The sequence below is a fragment of the Equus caballus genome, chromosome 25 (genome assembly GCF_041296265.1).
Source record: "Equus caballus isolate H_3958 breed thoroughbred chromosome 25, TB-T2T, whole genome shotgun sequence".
In the NCBI taxonomy this organism is placed as follows: domain Eukaryota; kingdom Metazoa; phylum Chordata; class Mammalia; order Perissodactyla; family Equidae; genus Equus; species Equus caballus.
Genome location: NC_091708.1, coordinates 42,254,614 through 42,270,678, shown reverse-complemented (window position 1 = coordinate 42,270,678; position 16,065 = coordinate 42,254,614). Strand labels below are relative to the sequence as shown.

Sequence of the window (16,065 nt, the reverse complement as noted above, 5' to 3'; positions counted from 1 at the left end):
TGAAGAATACAGCTGATCACATTCTCTAAAACTGCTACCAGAGACTCTCAGCGCTGTTCAGTGTCTCTTACATAGCTATGTGATCCATTCCTTTTAGAATTAAGGCCAGGAAAAATGTACTCTAACAAGGACTCACATGAAAGGATCCTGCGCTTTTAGTAAAGTCCCCCTGCGTGTGCATCTTTGTAGTGGTAACGATAACAGTATTAATGACGATGACAACAAAACTGGTAGCATAACATAAGTATATGCGCGCTTTCTATATCCAGAAACCAGGCACAGTGCTTTACGTACATGATCTCATGAGGCTCCTCAGCGTATGGGGAAGTACACACTATCATCATCCCATTTTACAGATGACAGAACAGGTTCCAGAGAGGTAAGGTGCAGCGGCCAGCTAGTGCAAGGAGCTGAAACAGGATGTGACCCAGGCTAAAACTCTGACTGATGCTTCCCGCTATCACTGACTTGCAAGCCACAAGTTGTGCTGAGAAGCCAGGGAGGTACAAGCAAGTGAAAACAGCCCAGGGCTTCCAGTTAGTGGCACGAGGGCCCATCGCTTACCTTTGCGGACAGCAGGGCCGTTCTCCTGTAGGGACACCTTCTCGGTGCCCGGCGATCGAGGGACTTCCTTCTCCACCTGTTTCTGGGCCTCGCTCGCCTTCTGAGCCTGCTTGCACTTTTGGTCCAGCTGTTTGAGTTTGGCGGCACAGGCAGCCAACCGCTCTTCCCGGGCTCGGCGCTCCTCCTCTTCCCGGCGCTTCCGGGCTCGCTCCACGGCCTCGGACATCTCTGACTGGATGAACTTCTGCCGTGGGGGTGGCTTGTCCTCTTTGTCCTCGACAGACTGTTGCCGGAACACGCTGCCCACTGAGGACTTCTGCCAAAAGAAGAAAGTCTGATAAAACGGCGGGTGACACCCCAGGAGACAGGGCCACTCCCATTACACGATCAGTTCTCCTTCCCAAAATCGTGAGCACCTCTGAGAGGCAGCACAGTCAGGCAACAGGCAGACCTGGGTTTCAATCCCACTCCGGCCTGTATTATATCTGGAATGAGGTTTGGGCATGCGCCAACGTTCTATAGCTTAGTTCCTCATTTGTAAACTGGGGATAATAAAGGAAGCCCTTGGGACTGAGAAGTTGCAATGAAATGTTTGCAAAGCGCTCAATGCTGTGACTGACACATGGCAAACACTCAGTGAACAAGACACTCACCACTACTCAGAGGCACACAGGGTTAGGGCCTCCAGAGCTCATGAACAGGAGCAGGAAACCACATGTTCCTTATTTCTGCTCCACCCCTCCCCCTCATGAAAAAAATATAAACCTCTAGGTATAAAAAGCCACGAGAAACTGAAATTCACAGTCAGACATATGCTTTTTCAATGTGATCTTTAAAACAAAGCATCTCTAAAAGCCTGTCTTTTGGATATTTCATCCACTTCTGAGTCTCTCACTGGTTGCCAGTTACTGGACAACAACCAGATGTCAAATATGCAGTGTGAAAAATGCTCAGCACTGGGACTTTCTTACTGATCTTCAGGAAGGTGCATGCAGAATATATAATAGCACAAATGATGGGCAAGTTTAACTGAACCTCAGCCACTGAAATCCCAATGATATGTAACTATCAAAAAAATATAAAACTTCCTGTTTTGAGTGGTAGTTACACAGAGGTAATAACTGTCAAAAGTCAACAAACATAAATAACCAAGATTCACGCCTTTTCTGGTGTATTAATTATACCTCCTCAAAGGCAATACGCAACACATTTACTGTAATCAGAGAGTTTTCTCCTAAAAATTAACTTCTCATAATCCAGAGACAATTGCTATCATCATAAAAGACCAGAAACTTGCAATTTAGAAGCACGAAGGTATTTTTTACATAATATAATTGGGACCGAAGTGCGTGCTTTCCCTTCACTTTGCCTTTGAATACGAACTTCTCCATGCTCTGTGACAGCTGGGACTGCCTCAAGCACAGCTTGTACCACAGTATCTACCAGACCCCTGGTGTTCAATACACTCTTGCAGATAACCCTCAATGCATACCCCTGATTATTTCCTTCAGAATTTCCTAGAAACAAAATAGCAGAATCAAAAGGTATGCGTACATTGTCAAGACTTTCAATGTGCCTTTCTAAACTGCCCTAAGATTAGCTACCATTTCATACACTAAATGTTCTGCAAAATATTTGAACTGCAACAATCTCTTCAGAAATTTGGATGCATAAAATTATACAGGTTTCATCATTGTTGATTCTATTCAGCTAATTCACAGTGTTGTTATGAGCAGATCAAAGTGAAACCTTTTGAATACTGAGCAACCTCAATATACGAATGAAATTTGGACTAATTGCAGGGTGGAGGCAGAAGTGGGAGACTGGTCACACACAGGGGAGCTGACCGAGTACGTATAAACATCGGGAATGACCGGGGACAGATTTCTTGCTGCTGGAGAAAGGATTACAAATATGAAATGGGAGAAAACTAGAAAGAATTCGGTGGAGTCGGAGATATCACTGCGAACTCGGGGCTCTCTATAGAGATACAGAAATAATAAAGATGTGGGCATGTGTGTATATGCACACACATACAGTAACAGGGCACACATATCCAGGGCCCAGGAGCAGTGACCCCCCAAACAGCAGCGAGCACTCCCAGTGCCCACAAACTGGTTTCTAAATGTCCTAAGGGCTGATTCCACGCCTAAGGCAGCGTAGGGTGAAAATGAGTTTGGAAAAGCTTGTTCTATCAGAAAGCAAAGAACTGCTCAAAAAAAGGATGAAGACATGTACAAGACAGCTTGAAGAGGCTCCTGACAGCCAAATCAAAGAAAATTTGAGCTTCAAAACAACGAGAGTAACAGATTATAACCCATTGATATAAATAAAGTCAACGTTTCATGAGAACAGGATATTCATGCCCTCAAAGTACCTCCCCACAGAATCCTCATCAGTTAACACACGCGCAGGAGAGTAATTCCACAGTGTGAAACCTGGCAGACACCACCTTAATCAAGAGATCAAAGTCAAGGCTGTCAAAGAGGGACAGAGGGGAATCACGGTCACCTGGCTGGATGCAATGACAAGTGTCAGTGTCATTTCTGAGATTCTAGCCAAAAATGGAAACCTTGAACCTAAACACGAGGAAGGAGCAGACAAACCCAATTTGAGGTGCATTCCACAAAACAATTGGCTTGTAATCTTTAAAAGTGTCACAGTCATGAAAGTTAAGGCAAAGCTGAGGAGCTGGGCCAGACTGCAGGGTACTAGAGACAGGACAACTACGGCAGCATGTGACTCTGAACTGGATTCTTCGTATAAAGGACATCAATGGGACAACTGGTAAAAGTGGAAGGGGGTGAAAGTGGAAAAGATCAGATGCCAGGGATGTATCAATGCTAATTTCCTGGTTTTGATTGTGGTTCCCTAGAAAGGAATGTCATTTTTGGTAGGAAATAGATATCAAAGTGCTCTGTGGTGAAGGGACCTGATCAGGTAGGCAACTTACTCTTCAAAGGGTTCAGAAAAAAATATTCTTTGGATTGTATTTCCAATTTTTATCTAAGTTTGTGACTGTTGCAAAAATTTAAATTTTTTAAATTAAAAGAAAAAGAGGGGGCAGCCCCATGGCCAAGTGGTTAAGTTCGCACTCCACTTCAGCGACCCAGGGTTTGGCCGGTTTGGATCCTGGGTGTGGACGTGGCACCGCTCATCAAGCCACGCTGAGGCAGCGTCCCACATGCCACAACTAGAAGGACCCACAACTAAAAATATACAACTATGTACCGGGGGGTCTTTGGGGAGAAAAAGGAAAGATAAAATCTTTAAAAAAAAAGAAAAAGAGAAACGTCCACCAAGGACTTTTCAAAAACCCAGCCACCGAACTCAGTAAAGTACAAACGCACGGGGCAGCCAACTAGACGGCCAGTTCTAGTCACTGTCTTGGAACTCTGGTCAAATGAACGTGAAAAGAGCTTGTGTGTGTGTTCCAGCTAATTACAGGCACAAAACCCCTCCACAGTGCCCATGGTACCTGGTAGTCAGGGCCTGACGCCCAGCTGTGAAGCTTCCTGGAAGGTGGCTGAGGCTCTGGCACCTTCCGGATGACACGGGTCACGCCTACTGTTTCGCCCCAGTCCTTTCCTTCCTCTTGGGTACGTTTGGCATCAGCACTGTCCACAGAGCTCATTGACAATTGCCGCTGCCTTCTAGGGTCCCAACCGTTCCTAGGACAAACCACAGTGAGTGTTAGTTTTCCCAGTCAGTGGTGTGATCTTAACCAGCCAGAAGCACTTAGGAATCCCAAAGCCAGCTGTCTATATACCAGTTTCCTTCATCAGAACACACCTACCCAACCTTATGGCTGACAGGACATGCCCAGAACACCGAAATTCAGTACCAACATTCACCAAGTCACTCGTACACACAAAGCTTCAGGCAGGATGTTTCACATGCATTTCTCCATTTACTGCAAAAAAAAGTCGTTGCTCCCCGCATTCTAAAGAATAGGCAGCTGAGTCTCAGGGTGGCTGGGAGCCCCTCTCCAAGGAAGGAGCTAACAGACTGGAACCCAGGACTCGAAGGTGTAGGTCCTTCTCCCTAAATCACAGCTCCTTCCCTGTGCTTTCCATAAAGGAGGCACTTAATAAATGCTCCTCCAAACAGTGAAGTATGACGCTGTGATACAGAGAGCAAGAGGAGAGGAGCACACACAGCAAGAAAGGAGAGAAGATGCCAAAAGGAGGCTGCAAGAGGGCTCGTCAACAAAGGCACTGGGGCAAAACACATATGTGCATTTGCTGAGCACCTCTTGTATGCAAAGGAAGTGCCCAGTAAACACAGCAGAGTTCAGAGAAAGGCAGGGAGTCGGGTCTGGCTAATATCGTGTGTCTGCATGTGTCCACGCACACATATGTACATGGGGCGGAAGCAGACAAGGTGCATGAGGAGACCACGACAAGGCAACAACCGCTAGCGACTCCTGCCTTCACTCCGAGAGACATGGAGACCACACCTGATCCTCCAGAGAAGACTTCTCTTTAGAAGACGACTAAGGCACAGTCACTGATAATACGAAAGGAAGGAGACAAGCTGGCTAACCTCTGAATGGTCCAGGAAAGAAAGGATGCTGGAACCAGTGGTCCCTGAGACAATCAGCAGGAAAGCATGGAGTCAAAGGAAGTTTCAGGCACCCATCATGGATGGGGAAATAAAGATGTCAAAGGAGGCTTGGGGGCATGTTAGTCGAAGTGTCTGGGAGTTGGAAATCATCAACCAGCTCAGAGAACATTGGAAAAAGAGCAGGCTTAGGGAGGAGGTGGTTAGGGGACTCTCAATTTGAGGGGGTCCTCGGTCATAGGCAGTAGCGAAGTTGGGTCCAAAACCCATATCTAACTCTTTCAGTTGAATATTCAACTCACATCAACTGAAAAGACAAGGAACAGAGTGTCGTACTGCTCCAATAAGTCTGTAAAATTTCATGTGTCTGCCTTTGATTTAAATTCTTGATTACCTCTCCTTCTGAGCTTAGTGTTCCAGGAACTGACTGATGGACATTTCCCAAGTGCACCCAAAGCTTCGGTTAAAACCAAACAGCATTAAAGTAAATTAAAGGGGTGGGCCCCATGGCTGAGTGGTTAAGTTCGCATGCTCCACTTTGGCGGCCCAGGGTTTCACCGGTATGGATCCTGGGCACAGACACGGCACCGCTCACCAAGCCACGCTGAGGTGGCGTCCCACATGCCACAACTGGAAGGACCCACAACTAAAAATACACAACTATGTACTGGGGAGCTTTGGGGAGAAGAAGGGGAAAAAAAGACTGGCAATAGATGTTAGCTCAGGTGCCAATCTTTAAAAAAATAAATAATTAAAATCAATTACAGAAGCCTTGATTAGTTAATTATTTGTGTATCATCAGAGAGAGTGGCAGAAGATGGTGACCAGCTCCCTCCAGAAGAGAGGGAATTACTTCAAAAGCTTTGAAGCAAAAGATGAAACAAAGAAAATGTCTTGCAGACGCACCTATATAAACATTCAATTATTGACAATAAAATAGACAAAGGGAAAAATATTGAAGCATTAATATCTAAAAATTATAATGCATGAACTACATTTTGAAGGAAAGCGTAATAAGTCCAATAGATAATGTACAAAGGAAACAGGCAATTCCACACAAAGGAAAGCATTCACATTTGCTAGTACTCAAAAAAATGCAAATTAAAGCAAGCATAGGTCCTATTTTAAAAGTACTAGCCACTGCTACTGATGTCATGAGAAAAACTAGACGGACCAGAGTACAATGAAGTATTTTCCAAAGAGCATTATGAGTAAAATTAGTCCAAAAAACAATCCAAAAGAGAGAGAAAAGATTAAAGTGGTCCAATAAGGTTAGGGAATCTGGCATGCTCTGCTTCCTGCTTCCCCCACATCCCCAGAGAGTCCCCACACACTTCAGGACACTCCAGGCTCTGAGCGACCTTGCAGGAAAGGAGTAAGTTGAGTCCAGGGTGGTTTCCCGAACTTGCCTCGGGAGAGAAGCCTTTCTGGGCACAACACCCATAAGCAACCTGCAGAACCACACACTCAGGAAAATCCTGGCACAGCGGTTAAAAATCACCATGCCTCACAAGCCGCGCCTGGATGCAAATCCTGGCTCCTTTCCTGAACAACTGTGCTCAAGAGCTATCGTCCGCTCATCTGCCAAACGGGAACAGCACCTGCCCTGGAAGGTTGCTGGGGTAACAGGAAACGCACTTGGCCTGGCGACCAGCACACGGCAGCGCCATAAGCACTGACGCATTTACCTCCTGCTAATGCCAAGTTCCAGGGGAACGGTGTAGGAGCAGGCAGGGGGATCCTTACCACTTCGGCCTGCCGTCCTTCACAACTTCTTCCTCCTCTTCATCATCACTGAACTTCAGTTTCTCAGAATAGTCCACTTCCTCGTGGAGGCCTACAACAGGAGGAGGGCCAGGAAGAATGAGAAAAAATGAGCATCTCGACAGCGCTAACAGCACCACTGGGGGCTGCCTCCCGTCAGGCTTGATGCCAACCCAACTGGGGAGTAAGGCTAACCACCCAGCTGCCACTACAAAACAAACACTGCAGATAAAAGTGAAGGACAGTTCTGGCTTCCGGCAACAGCAATGCAGCTGGTTAGACTAACTCTCCCACAGACAACGGTTCTTAAATCTGGACAGGATATTCCTAAAATTTTTATTAGAAGGGGCAGGCGAGGGAGCAAAAGCAGGCAGAATCTATGAAGGAGTCTAGCTAGCAAGGAGGAAACTCAACCAGTGAGACTGCTGGCCACCATTCTGCCCCAGGGCACATTCCAACCCCTGGGGGAATCGGGCGGCACTATCACTGAGGAGTAGGTACACAACATGTAGGAGATCCAGACAACGGTACAGTTGGTGGCCAAAAAAATTAAAAAAAAGGATGAATACTGACACAGACTCTAATATGATAAATCTTGAAAACATGCTGGGAGAGGCCAGATACGAAAGGCCACACATCGTGTTGTGTAATTCCATTAATATGGATACAAATCCACAGAGACAGAAAGCAGACTAGTGGTTCCCAGAGGACATGTGCCGGGGGCAGGGGGTACAGGGGTCACTGGGAGTGACTGCTAATAGGTACAGGGTTTCTTTTGTGGGTGATGGAAATGTTCTGGAACTGGAGAGTGCAGATGGTTGCACAAACTTGTGAATGTACTAAACATCAATGAACTGGAGACTTTAAAAGAGTGAATTTTAGATTATACAAAAATCAGTTATGTGAATTAGATCTTTAAAAAACCAAACAACCAAAGCCCAATCCAACTAAAGGCAGAGCTGGACTGGATCAAAGAGCAAGTGCAGCTGTATGCCGTCTCACAGAACATCACTTTAAATATAAACACAGACGGTATAAGGGGAAAAGGGTGGAAAAAGACAAACCATGAAAACAGTGGACAATAAGTTAGAGCGAGGATCCGAACACAGGACAAAACGGACTCCAAGACCAGAAGCATCACTAGAGATACAGGACACTTGAACAGCACAAAGGGTCAGCATGTCACAGTCACAAACACTGTGAAGTGTACATGCCTAATAACAGCTTCAAAGTAAGTGAAGTAAAGACGGATAGAATTCAAGGGGGAAACTGACAAACCCACAATTACAGTGGAGAGGGTAGCACTCGCTGTCAGTAACCGATAGAACCAGACGAAAATATCAGGAAGCACCCACCGTCTGAACGACACTCCCAACCACCTCGACAAAGCTGCTGCTGACAGAACGTCACACCCAACGACCGTACAACACACATTTTTTTCAAATGCACTTGGAATGCTCACTGAGACAGACCATATCCTGTTCATAAAACAAGTCTCGGTAAGTTGAAAAGAACTGAAATCATACAGCACATGCTCTTGGGCTATAACGGAATTAGAAATCTAGAAATCTCTGATAATTAAAACGAACAAATCAACGAAACACAAAACAATCAATGGAGAAAATTAAAGGCAAAGTCTGCCTCTTTGTAAAGGCTAATAAAACCAGTAAGTCCTTGGTGGAAGTGACAAGAAAAAGAGAAAAAACACAAATTACCTAACTATCAGGAATAAAAGAAGGAACATCACTACAGATTCCACAGATATCCAAAGGAAAAGGAGTGTTATCAACAACTTTACACCAAGAAATCGAACTCGAACAAATTCTTTCCAACGCAACTTATCAAAAACTGACACAAAATGACATAGGAAATACAAGCAGCCCCATCACTAATCAAAGAAATTAAATTTACCATCACAAATGTTTCCACAAAGAAAACTCCAGGGCCAAAATGTTGCATTGGTAAATTTTATCAATTTTTTAATCAATTTTTATTAAGCATTTATGAAAGAACTAATACCAATCTTATGGAAACTCTTTCACAAAGCAGAGAAGGAGGTGTCCTGTCCTGTCTATTTTCCAGCTCATCCTATGAGACCAGCATAACCCTAGTACCAAAATCCAAGAAAGATATTAAAAGAAAATTATAGACTAATATTCACCACGAACACAGACACTAAGAATCTTAATAGAGGCCGGCCTGGTGGCGCAGCGGTCAAGTGCGCACATTCTGCTTTGGCAGCCCAGGGTTTGCCAGTCCGGATCCCGGGTGTGTGGACATGGCACCGCTTGGCAAGCCATGCTGTGGCAGGCATCACACATATAAAGTAGAGGAAGATGGGCATGGATGTTAACTCAGGGCCAGTCTTCCTCAGCAAAAAGAGGAGGATTCGCGGCCGGCCCCATGGCCAAGTGGTTAAGTTCACACACTTCACTGCGGCGGCCCAGGGTTTTACCAGTTCAGATCCTGGGCGCAGACATGGCACCACTCATCAGGCCACACTGAGGCGGTGTCCCACATGCCACAACTGGAAGGACCTGCAACTAAGATATACAACTATGTACCGGGGGTATTTGGGGCGATAAAGCAGAAAAAAAAAAAGAGGATTGGCAGTAGATGTTAGCTCAGGGCTAAGCTTCTTCTTCCAAAAAAGAAAAAGAATCTTAATAAAGTATCAGCAAATTGAATCTAGGCATACAAAAAAGGTGGCGTTTATTCTGGGAACGTGACATTGGTTAGCATTAAAAAAACAATCAATGAAACCATCAGATTACCAAAATAAAGAGGAAAAATTATACAACCACAAAGAAAGAAAAAGTATTTAACAAAAATTCAACATCCATTCCTGATTTAAAAAACAAAACATTCAGCAAACTAGAAAGAGAAGAGAACCTCCTCAATCTGATAAAGAGGTTCTCCAAAAACCTACAACTAACATCACATTTAATGTTGAAACACTAAACACTTTCTCCCTAGTACCAGAAACAAAGAACTCGAGCACAACATTGTACTGAATTACGACAGTGCAACACGGCAAGAAAAAGAAACAAAAGGCATATAATCTGAAAAGAAAGACAGGAAACTGTCCCTATTTACAGGTGACATGATGGTTTATGCAGAAAATTCTAAGAAGTCAACAGAAACGAGTGAAACCAATAAGCGCATTCAGCAAAGTGCTTGGTACAAGATCAATAGACAAAAATCAACTTTATTTCCACATAATAACATCAAACACTAAAAAATTAAACCATAAAAAAAAACAATGCCACTTAGCATCAAAAAACATAAAATACTGGGGCTGGCCCCGTGGCCGAGTGGTTAAGTTCGCGCGCTCCGCTGCAGGCGACCGAGTGTTTCGTTGGTTCGAATCCTGGGCGCGGACACGGCACTGCTCATCAAACCACGCTGAGGCAGCGTCCCATATGCCACAACTAGAAGGACCCACAACGAAGAATATACAACTATGTACTGGGGGGCTTTGGGGAAAAAAAGGAAAAAATAAAATCTTTAAAAAAAAAAAACAACATAAAATACTTAAGAATAAACTTAACAAAAGATGTTCAAGACCTCTACCCTGAAAACTATAAAGGACTGCTGAGTGAAATCAAAGACCTAATAAAGACATTCATCAGCTTCCTGGATGGAAGATTCAAAATTAAGATGTCATGTATCCAGAAATATATTCAAACACAATCCTAACCACAATGCCCACAGGCTTTTTGTAAATACTGACAGGCTGATTCTAAATTTATACAGGAATGAAAGGAACTCAGAATAGTTAGAATCTTGAAAAAGAACAAAGTTGGAGAACTTACACTCCCTGACTTTAAGACGTACTATAAAGCTACAGTGTGGTGTCGGATGAGGAAGAACACGCAGATCCAGAAACAGCCCCACCCTTATATGGTCAACTGATTTTTGGCAAAGGTGCCAAAGCAATTCAATAGCAGAAGGAAAGTTTTATCAACAAATGGTGCATTTCCAACAAATGGAAAAAAAAATGAACCTCGACTCCTACCTTACCCCAAACACAAAAATTAATTCAATATGGATCACAGACCCAAAAATAAAGAATTAAAACTATTTAAAAACATAAAGGAATTTCTTCACCACCAAGGAGAGACAAAGATTTTTGACAGGACACAAAAGTAATAACCATAAAAAAACACAAATTTATAAATTAAACTTCACCAAAATCAAAAGTTTCTTACCAAAACACAGTGCTAAAAAAATGAAAAGACGGGGGGCCAGACCCCCGGCCAAGTCGTTAAGTTTGCGAGCTCCGCTGTGGCAGCCCAGGGTTTTGCCAGTTTGAATCCTGGGCGCGGACATGGCACTGCTTATCCCAGGCCATGCTGAGGTGGCATCCCACATGCCACAACTAGAAGGACCCACAACTAAAACCATACAACTATGTACCAGGGGGATTTGGGGAGAAAAAGGAAAAATAAAATCTTTAAAAAAAATGCAAAGACGGGGCCAGCCCTGTGGCCGAGTGCTGAAGTTCGCACGCTCTGCTTCAGTGGCCCAGGGTTTCACCGGTTTGGATCCTGGGCGCGGACATGGCACCGCTCGTCAGGCCATGCTGAGGCGGAGTCCCACATGCCATCACTAGAAGGACCCACAAGAGGAATATACAACTATGTACTGGGGGCATTTGGGGAGAAAAAGCAGGAAAAAAAAAAGAAGATTGGCAACAGTTGTTAGCTCGGGTGAAAATCTTTTAAAAAGAAAAAAGTGAAAAGACAAGGGAGGTACTGGGAAAAAATATTTGTGAAATATAAGCTGCAAAAGACTTGTATCCATGACTTACATTCTAACACTCACAACGAAAAAAAAAGATATACCAGTAGCCAAAGAGCACAAGAAAATGTGTTCATCATCGTTAGTCATCAGCAAAATGCAAATTAAATGAGATACCATTACACACCCACTACAATGGCTAAAATTAAAAAGACTAACACAGAAGTGTTGTGAAGACGCAGAGCAACCAAATTCTCACACCTTGCTGCTGGGAATGCAAAACAGCACAACCGCCACGGGAAAGGCTGGGGTGATTCTTACGAACCTAACCACGCACCCACCCTCTGACCCAACAATTCCACTCCTCGACATTTACTCAAGAGAAAGGAAAATGTCACTCATCATGGAACTTCCGAATAGATAAACAAATTACAGTATATTGATACAATGAAACATATTCCAGTAAGTAAAAGTGACTACTGATATATAACGACATTGTTCCATCTCGAAAACATTACCTGAGAGTAAACGCTGCATGACTGCATTCATTGGTAGTTCTGCAACAGGCAGAACTAACCTACAGTAAGGTCACGAGACGAGGGGGAGGCCCTGGGCAGAGCTAGGGCTGGGGCCGACAGGATCCGGGGTGCTGCGGGAGGTTCTCTATCTTGATAAGGGGTGTGGCACACAAGTGATCCATTTGTCAAAATTGTACCAATAAGATATGTGCCTTTCAGTGTAATTAAAATCTACTTGAATACAAACAAAAAGAATTTTAAAAGAAAATAACAGGGTTGGGGCAAGGGTGAAGATAAATAAGAATGGCAGAACACTGTGTCCCTGGTGACGCTGGATGGTGGGGAGCTGGGGGTTCACTGTACTATTTTGTTTTAACCTTCCCATTATAAAAGCTCTTTTTTCAATAAAGTTAACAGCAAAATCACCCATAGCTCTAAGATCAAGACCAAAGACCAAAAAGAAGATGATGGCTCCATCAGGAAGCAACCACTGGTCTGACCACCAACGAGGATCCGAACTCAGGGCACAGAGGCTGCTCCCTGGCCCTGTCTTCATCCCAGCTTGCCGAGGGAAAACACGTTTGCGTCAGAGGGTTTTCAACGCTGGAGAGCGGAGACTGACTTCAGCCCTGCCTTCCTACACTGCAGTGATAAACCCATCAGGAGACACCATAACCCACCTGCCCAGCCATCATCAGCATCAGTGTCCAGATCATCAAGGCCCTTCAGGTTTTCCGCATTGATGATGGTGGGCCGTGGTGCCCGTTCCACCAGCTGCCTTAGTGGACGGATAGGGCGAGCCATTCCCAGTCTGTTTTCTTTTCTGATGAGGGAAAGAAGAGTAAAGATGCTGGACTCATGTCAAGTACACAGATGGAAGTAAAACCAAATACTTTTCCAAAAATAAGTTCTACATTGCAAAGGTTCTTGTTTGCATTTAATATTTACACATCATCTCCTTTTAAAAGAAATAGACAATGAACAAATACCTCCCAGAGAGAAGTTCTGCCTCATTCTCCTGTTTCATATGCTCAATGCAAATGCCTAGTAATAAGCACATGCCAAAACTTCAACTATGCCAGGAACCTGAAATTGTAACCCAATCTCTTGGGCAGCCCCAGATCCCAGCCATCCCACACACCCTGGGGTTTTGAGCTCATTTTTAGGTTCACTGTGGTCTCCAGAAGGCAAAGTACTTTCAAACATCAGCTTAGTATCTTGTCCAATATCACCACCAGGGGTAATCACTACATATGTGACTACAATGCAATAGCCTTACCCATCTTGGTCATTCATCTGGAACTGTCTAAAAGGAACACGGGGTTCAAGGCGGAGCTGGGGAAGGGGGAAAGATCCTCGTTCCACTGTACCCTGGTTCTCTGATGACTGTGGCGCACACATCTGAAACATAACACCAATGAACAGGATTTTCTGGTAATTCTAAGTTCCACTTACATTAGAATTTGTCTTGGAAAATAAAACACGGGAAAAAGAAACAGGAAAGTCTTGGGGTTTCCCAATTAATCCTACCACCATCTCCCCCATTTCTTTCCTGCTGTCAGTAAGTAAGTAAGGGACCTGTGTCTTGGGGAAGACCTGCCTCTCCTTTTTCTAAAGAACCAAGGCTAAAATAATATCCACATCACCAGGGAAAGAAGCCAGAGGCCCTTAAGATATGAAAAGGGGAGAGAAAATGCAAAACTAATGGGAACCTCCAGAGTAGGGTTTTCAAGGCAAAGAGTGAAACTGGGAGGGAGAAGCCAAGGTGGACATTCAACCATGTGAAGCAGGTTCCACTGGACATGAACAATCCGACTTCATGGGAAAAAAGGGGACACTCTGAAGACTTACAAAAGCAGGAAGCATGTCATGGTATGTAGGTGGGTGGTATACATTTCCCATGAACTGTGAAGCCCCTTTGCGGACAGGCTGAGCCGGGCGGAGAGAGGGGTCCTTAGAATCGCTGGTACATGCCGAGGAGGGGGCTCCGTCTCCTGCACTCGAGTTCCTGCTGCCCAGCTCAGTTGGGGAGGCGCTCAGAGACGTGGCAGAAATTATGTTTCGCCCACCGCCCTCCCTCCAGCTTGTCACATCTGGAAATTGAAAGGGGGCAAAAGGGGAGAGGAAAGAGGAGGGGGAGGAGGGATTGTATGAGGTTCTGAAGGTCAAGGGACCCCCTCATTCACCAAAAAAATAAAAAACAAAAAAAAACAAAAAGTGAAGAATCGAGTCAACTGGTCAAGTAGGTCAGGGAAAGTGGGGGGCAGACACCTGGCCAATGAGTATGAACTTGCTGAGGGAAGTCTGATCATAAGGGAATACAAAATGAGGTCCACTGAGAGAGAAGACAAGTGAAAACAAGACACAGTCTTCACTGATTAACAGAAACCACATCAGCCACAGATCTAATGCCCCCAAGAAATTAAGACAGCCCTGATGAATAGAGCCTTGCGTGCTTTATTCCAGAAATACTGACCTGGCCCCGTCAGGATCAGCACTGTGCCTGCGCGGACGTTTACATTAAAACCACTGAGTTCCCGACACACATTTTCAAACTCGGTTTAGCAGTGGCAGGGCTAGTCAAAGAGACTGCCCAGGTCATAAGACAAAGCAGAGCTGCCCCTACTCCAGTGGGGGTGTGGAGGGGCCTGAGGCCCAGCCCACCAGGCTTTTGCCCCCGCTTGCTGCTGCATACATCCCGTGGAGCCCTTCCACAGGTCATGATAAGAACCTGCCAACCTATCTGCCCATCTTTTCACGATGATGTTCTCCACTGCCAAACGCACACAAGATCTGGCAGAATTACAGGCCAGCAAGAAGTCAGATGAGCCAAAAGACTCCTCTTTTGAGTCAACTTTTGGTTAGTGGTTGAAACATGAAAGGTCCCTAAGTATGTGACCCTTAGGAGAAAGAGACCCAGGATGGGAGCTACAAAATCCAGGTCTGCTCCCAGCTCTTCAACCACCTTGCGTGTGATCTCAGGCAAGCCCTGCGGTAACCCCTCTGGCCATCTGGGGCTTCTCGAAGGAGGATGGAATTGATCCCGGAAGCTTCTCCTAGTTTTAAATTTTTATAGTCCTACAAAGCAGCTCATCTTAATTAATCCCAGAAAGTTACAATTCTTGGCCTAAGGAATTTAATTACATATTTGGAGCAGACAAAATAACCCAGCTTAGGCTAGTGAAAAGCAGTATGTTTTATTAAAGAGTCACACAGTGATCATTTCATTTACAGGATATCAATTCTGACTCTGGAATACTTCAAGGATTAATCAAGACAAGCAAACAAAAATCCCTCCTATTTCAAGACCTGATCAAGCTCCCATGCCCCCTAAAAGAACAGGAGCCATTTCAGAATCCCCAGTTAGAACAGAGAGAATGTCTCATTCCCAAACAACACCCCAACCTCTGACCACCCAAGGCCACTAAGGAGAAAACATTACCAGCAAGTATCACAATACAATCCTGCGGACTCCTTGGCCAGACCCCAGATGAGGAGACCATGGAGACTGGCGCTGGGCCGGCTACATAACAATCCCCAGGGGAACGCGTTTAAAAAAAAGATTCTAATTTGGCTCGGGGAGAGAGCAGGCTGGGAATTAGACGTTTCAACAAATTCCCCAAGTGATTCTGATAGGATTCAGCTAAATTTAGGAATCACCGGTTTAGAAAACAAGCTCCCAAATCAGGAACCAAGGTAACTGGCCCTTGGCCCATCCATCCTTGCCATGACCACGCAGGCATATCAGAACTAACATACGACGACAGCTGGGAAGGCGCACAGGCCTGGCCCAACCAAAAAGACAAGAAATGACCTCCAGAGCAGCCTAGGAAAGAAGTTCAACAGATGCAGAGGTCAGGTGGAGGGTCAATAACCACTTCCCAGGCAGGAGCCTGGACTCAAGGAGCTCTGG

The 16,065-nt window shown here is 44.9% G+C and overlaps 1 protein-coding gene across 49 annotated transcripts in view; it reads right to left on the bottom strand.

Moving 5' to 3' along the window:
- Nucleotides 1–16,065, bottom strand: part of PRRC2B (proline rich coiled-coil 2B) — a 92,560-nt gene that overhangs the window by 35,195 nt on the left and 41,300 nt on the right. For 36 of the 49 annotated variants that reach the window (XR_011432691.1, XR_002803975.2, XR_011432698.1 and 33 more), the window contains exons 7-12: nt 14,004–14,245; nt 13,432–13,553; nt 12,833–12,975; nt 6,874–6,964; nt 4,043–4,235; nt 565–880 (exon numbers count right to left, since the gene is read on the bottom strand). Coding sequence is in view for 27 of the 49 variants with exons in the window: in XM_023629170.2 (XP_023484938.2) it covers nt 565–880; nt 4,043–4,235; nt 6,874–6,964; nt 12,833–12,975; nt 13,432–13,553; nt 14,004–14,245 (1,107 nt within the window). In the remaining 22 variants the exon portion in view is untranslated. The remainder of the gene's footprint in view (nt 1–564; nt 881–4,042; nt 4,236–6,873; nt 6,965–12,832; nt 12,976–13,431; nt 13,554–14,003; nt 14,246–16,065) is intronic. The other 13 variants (XR_011432702.1, XR_011432704.1, XR_011432703.1 and 10 more) reach the window with 2 other exon arrangements.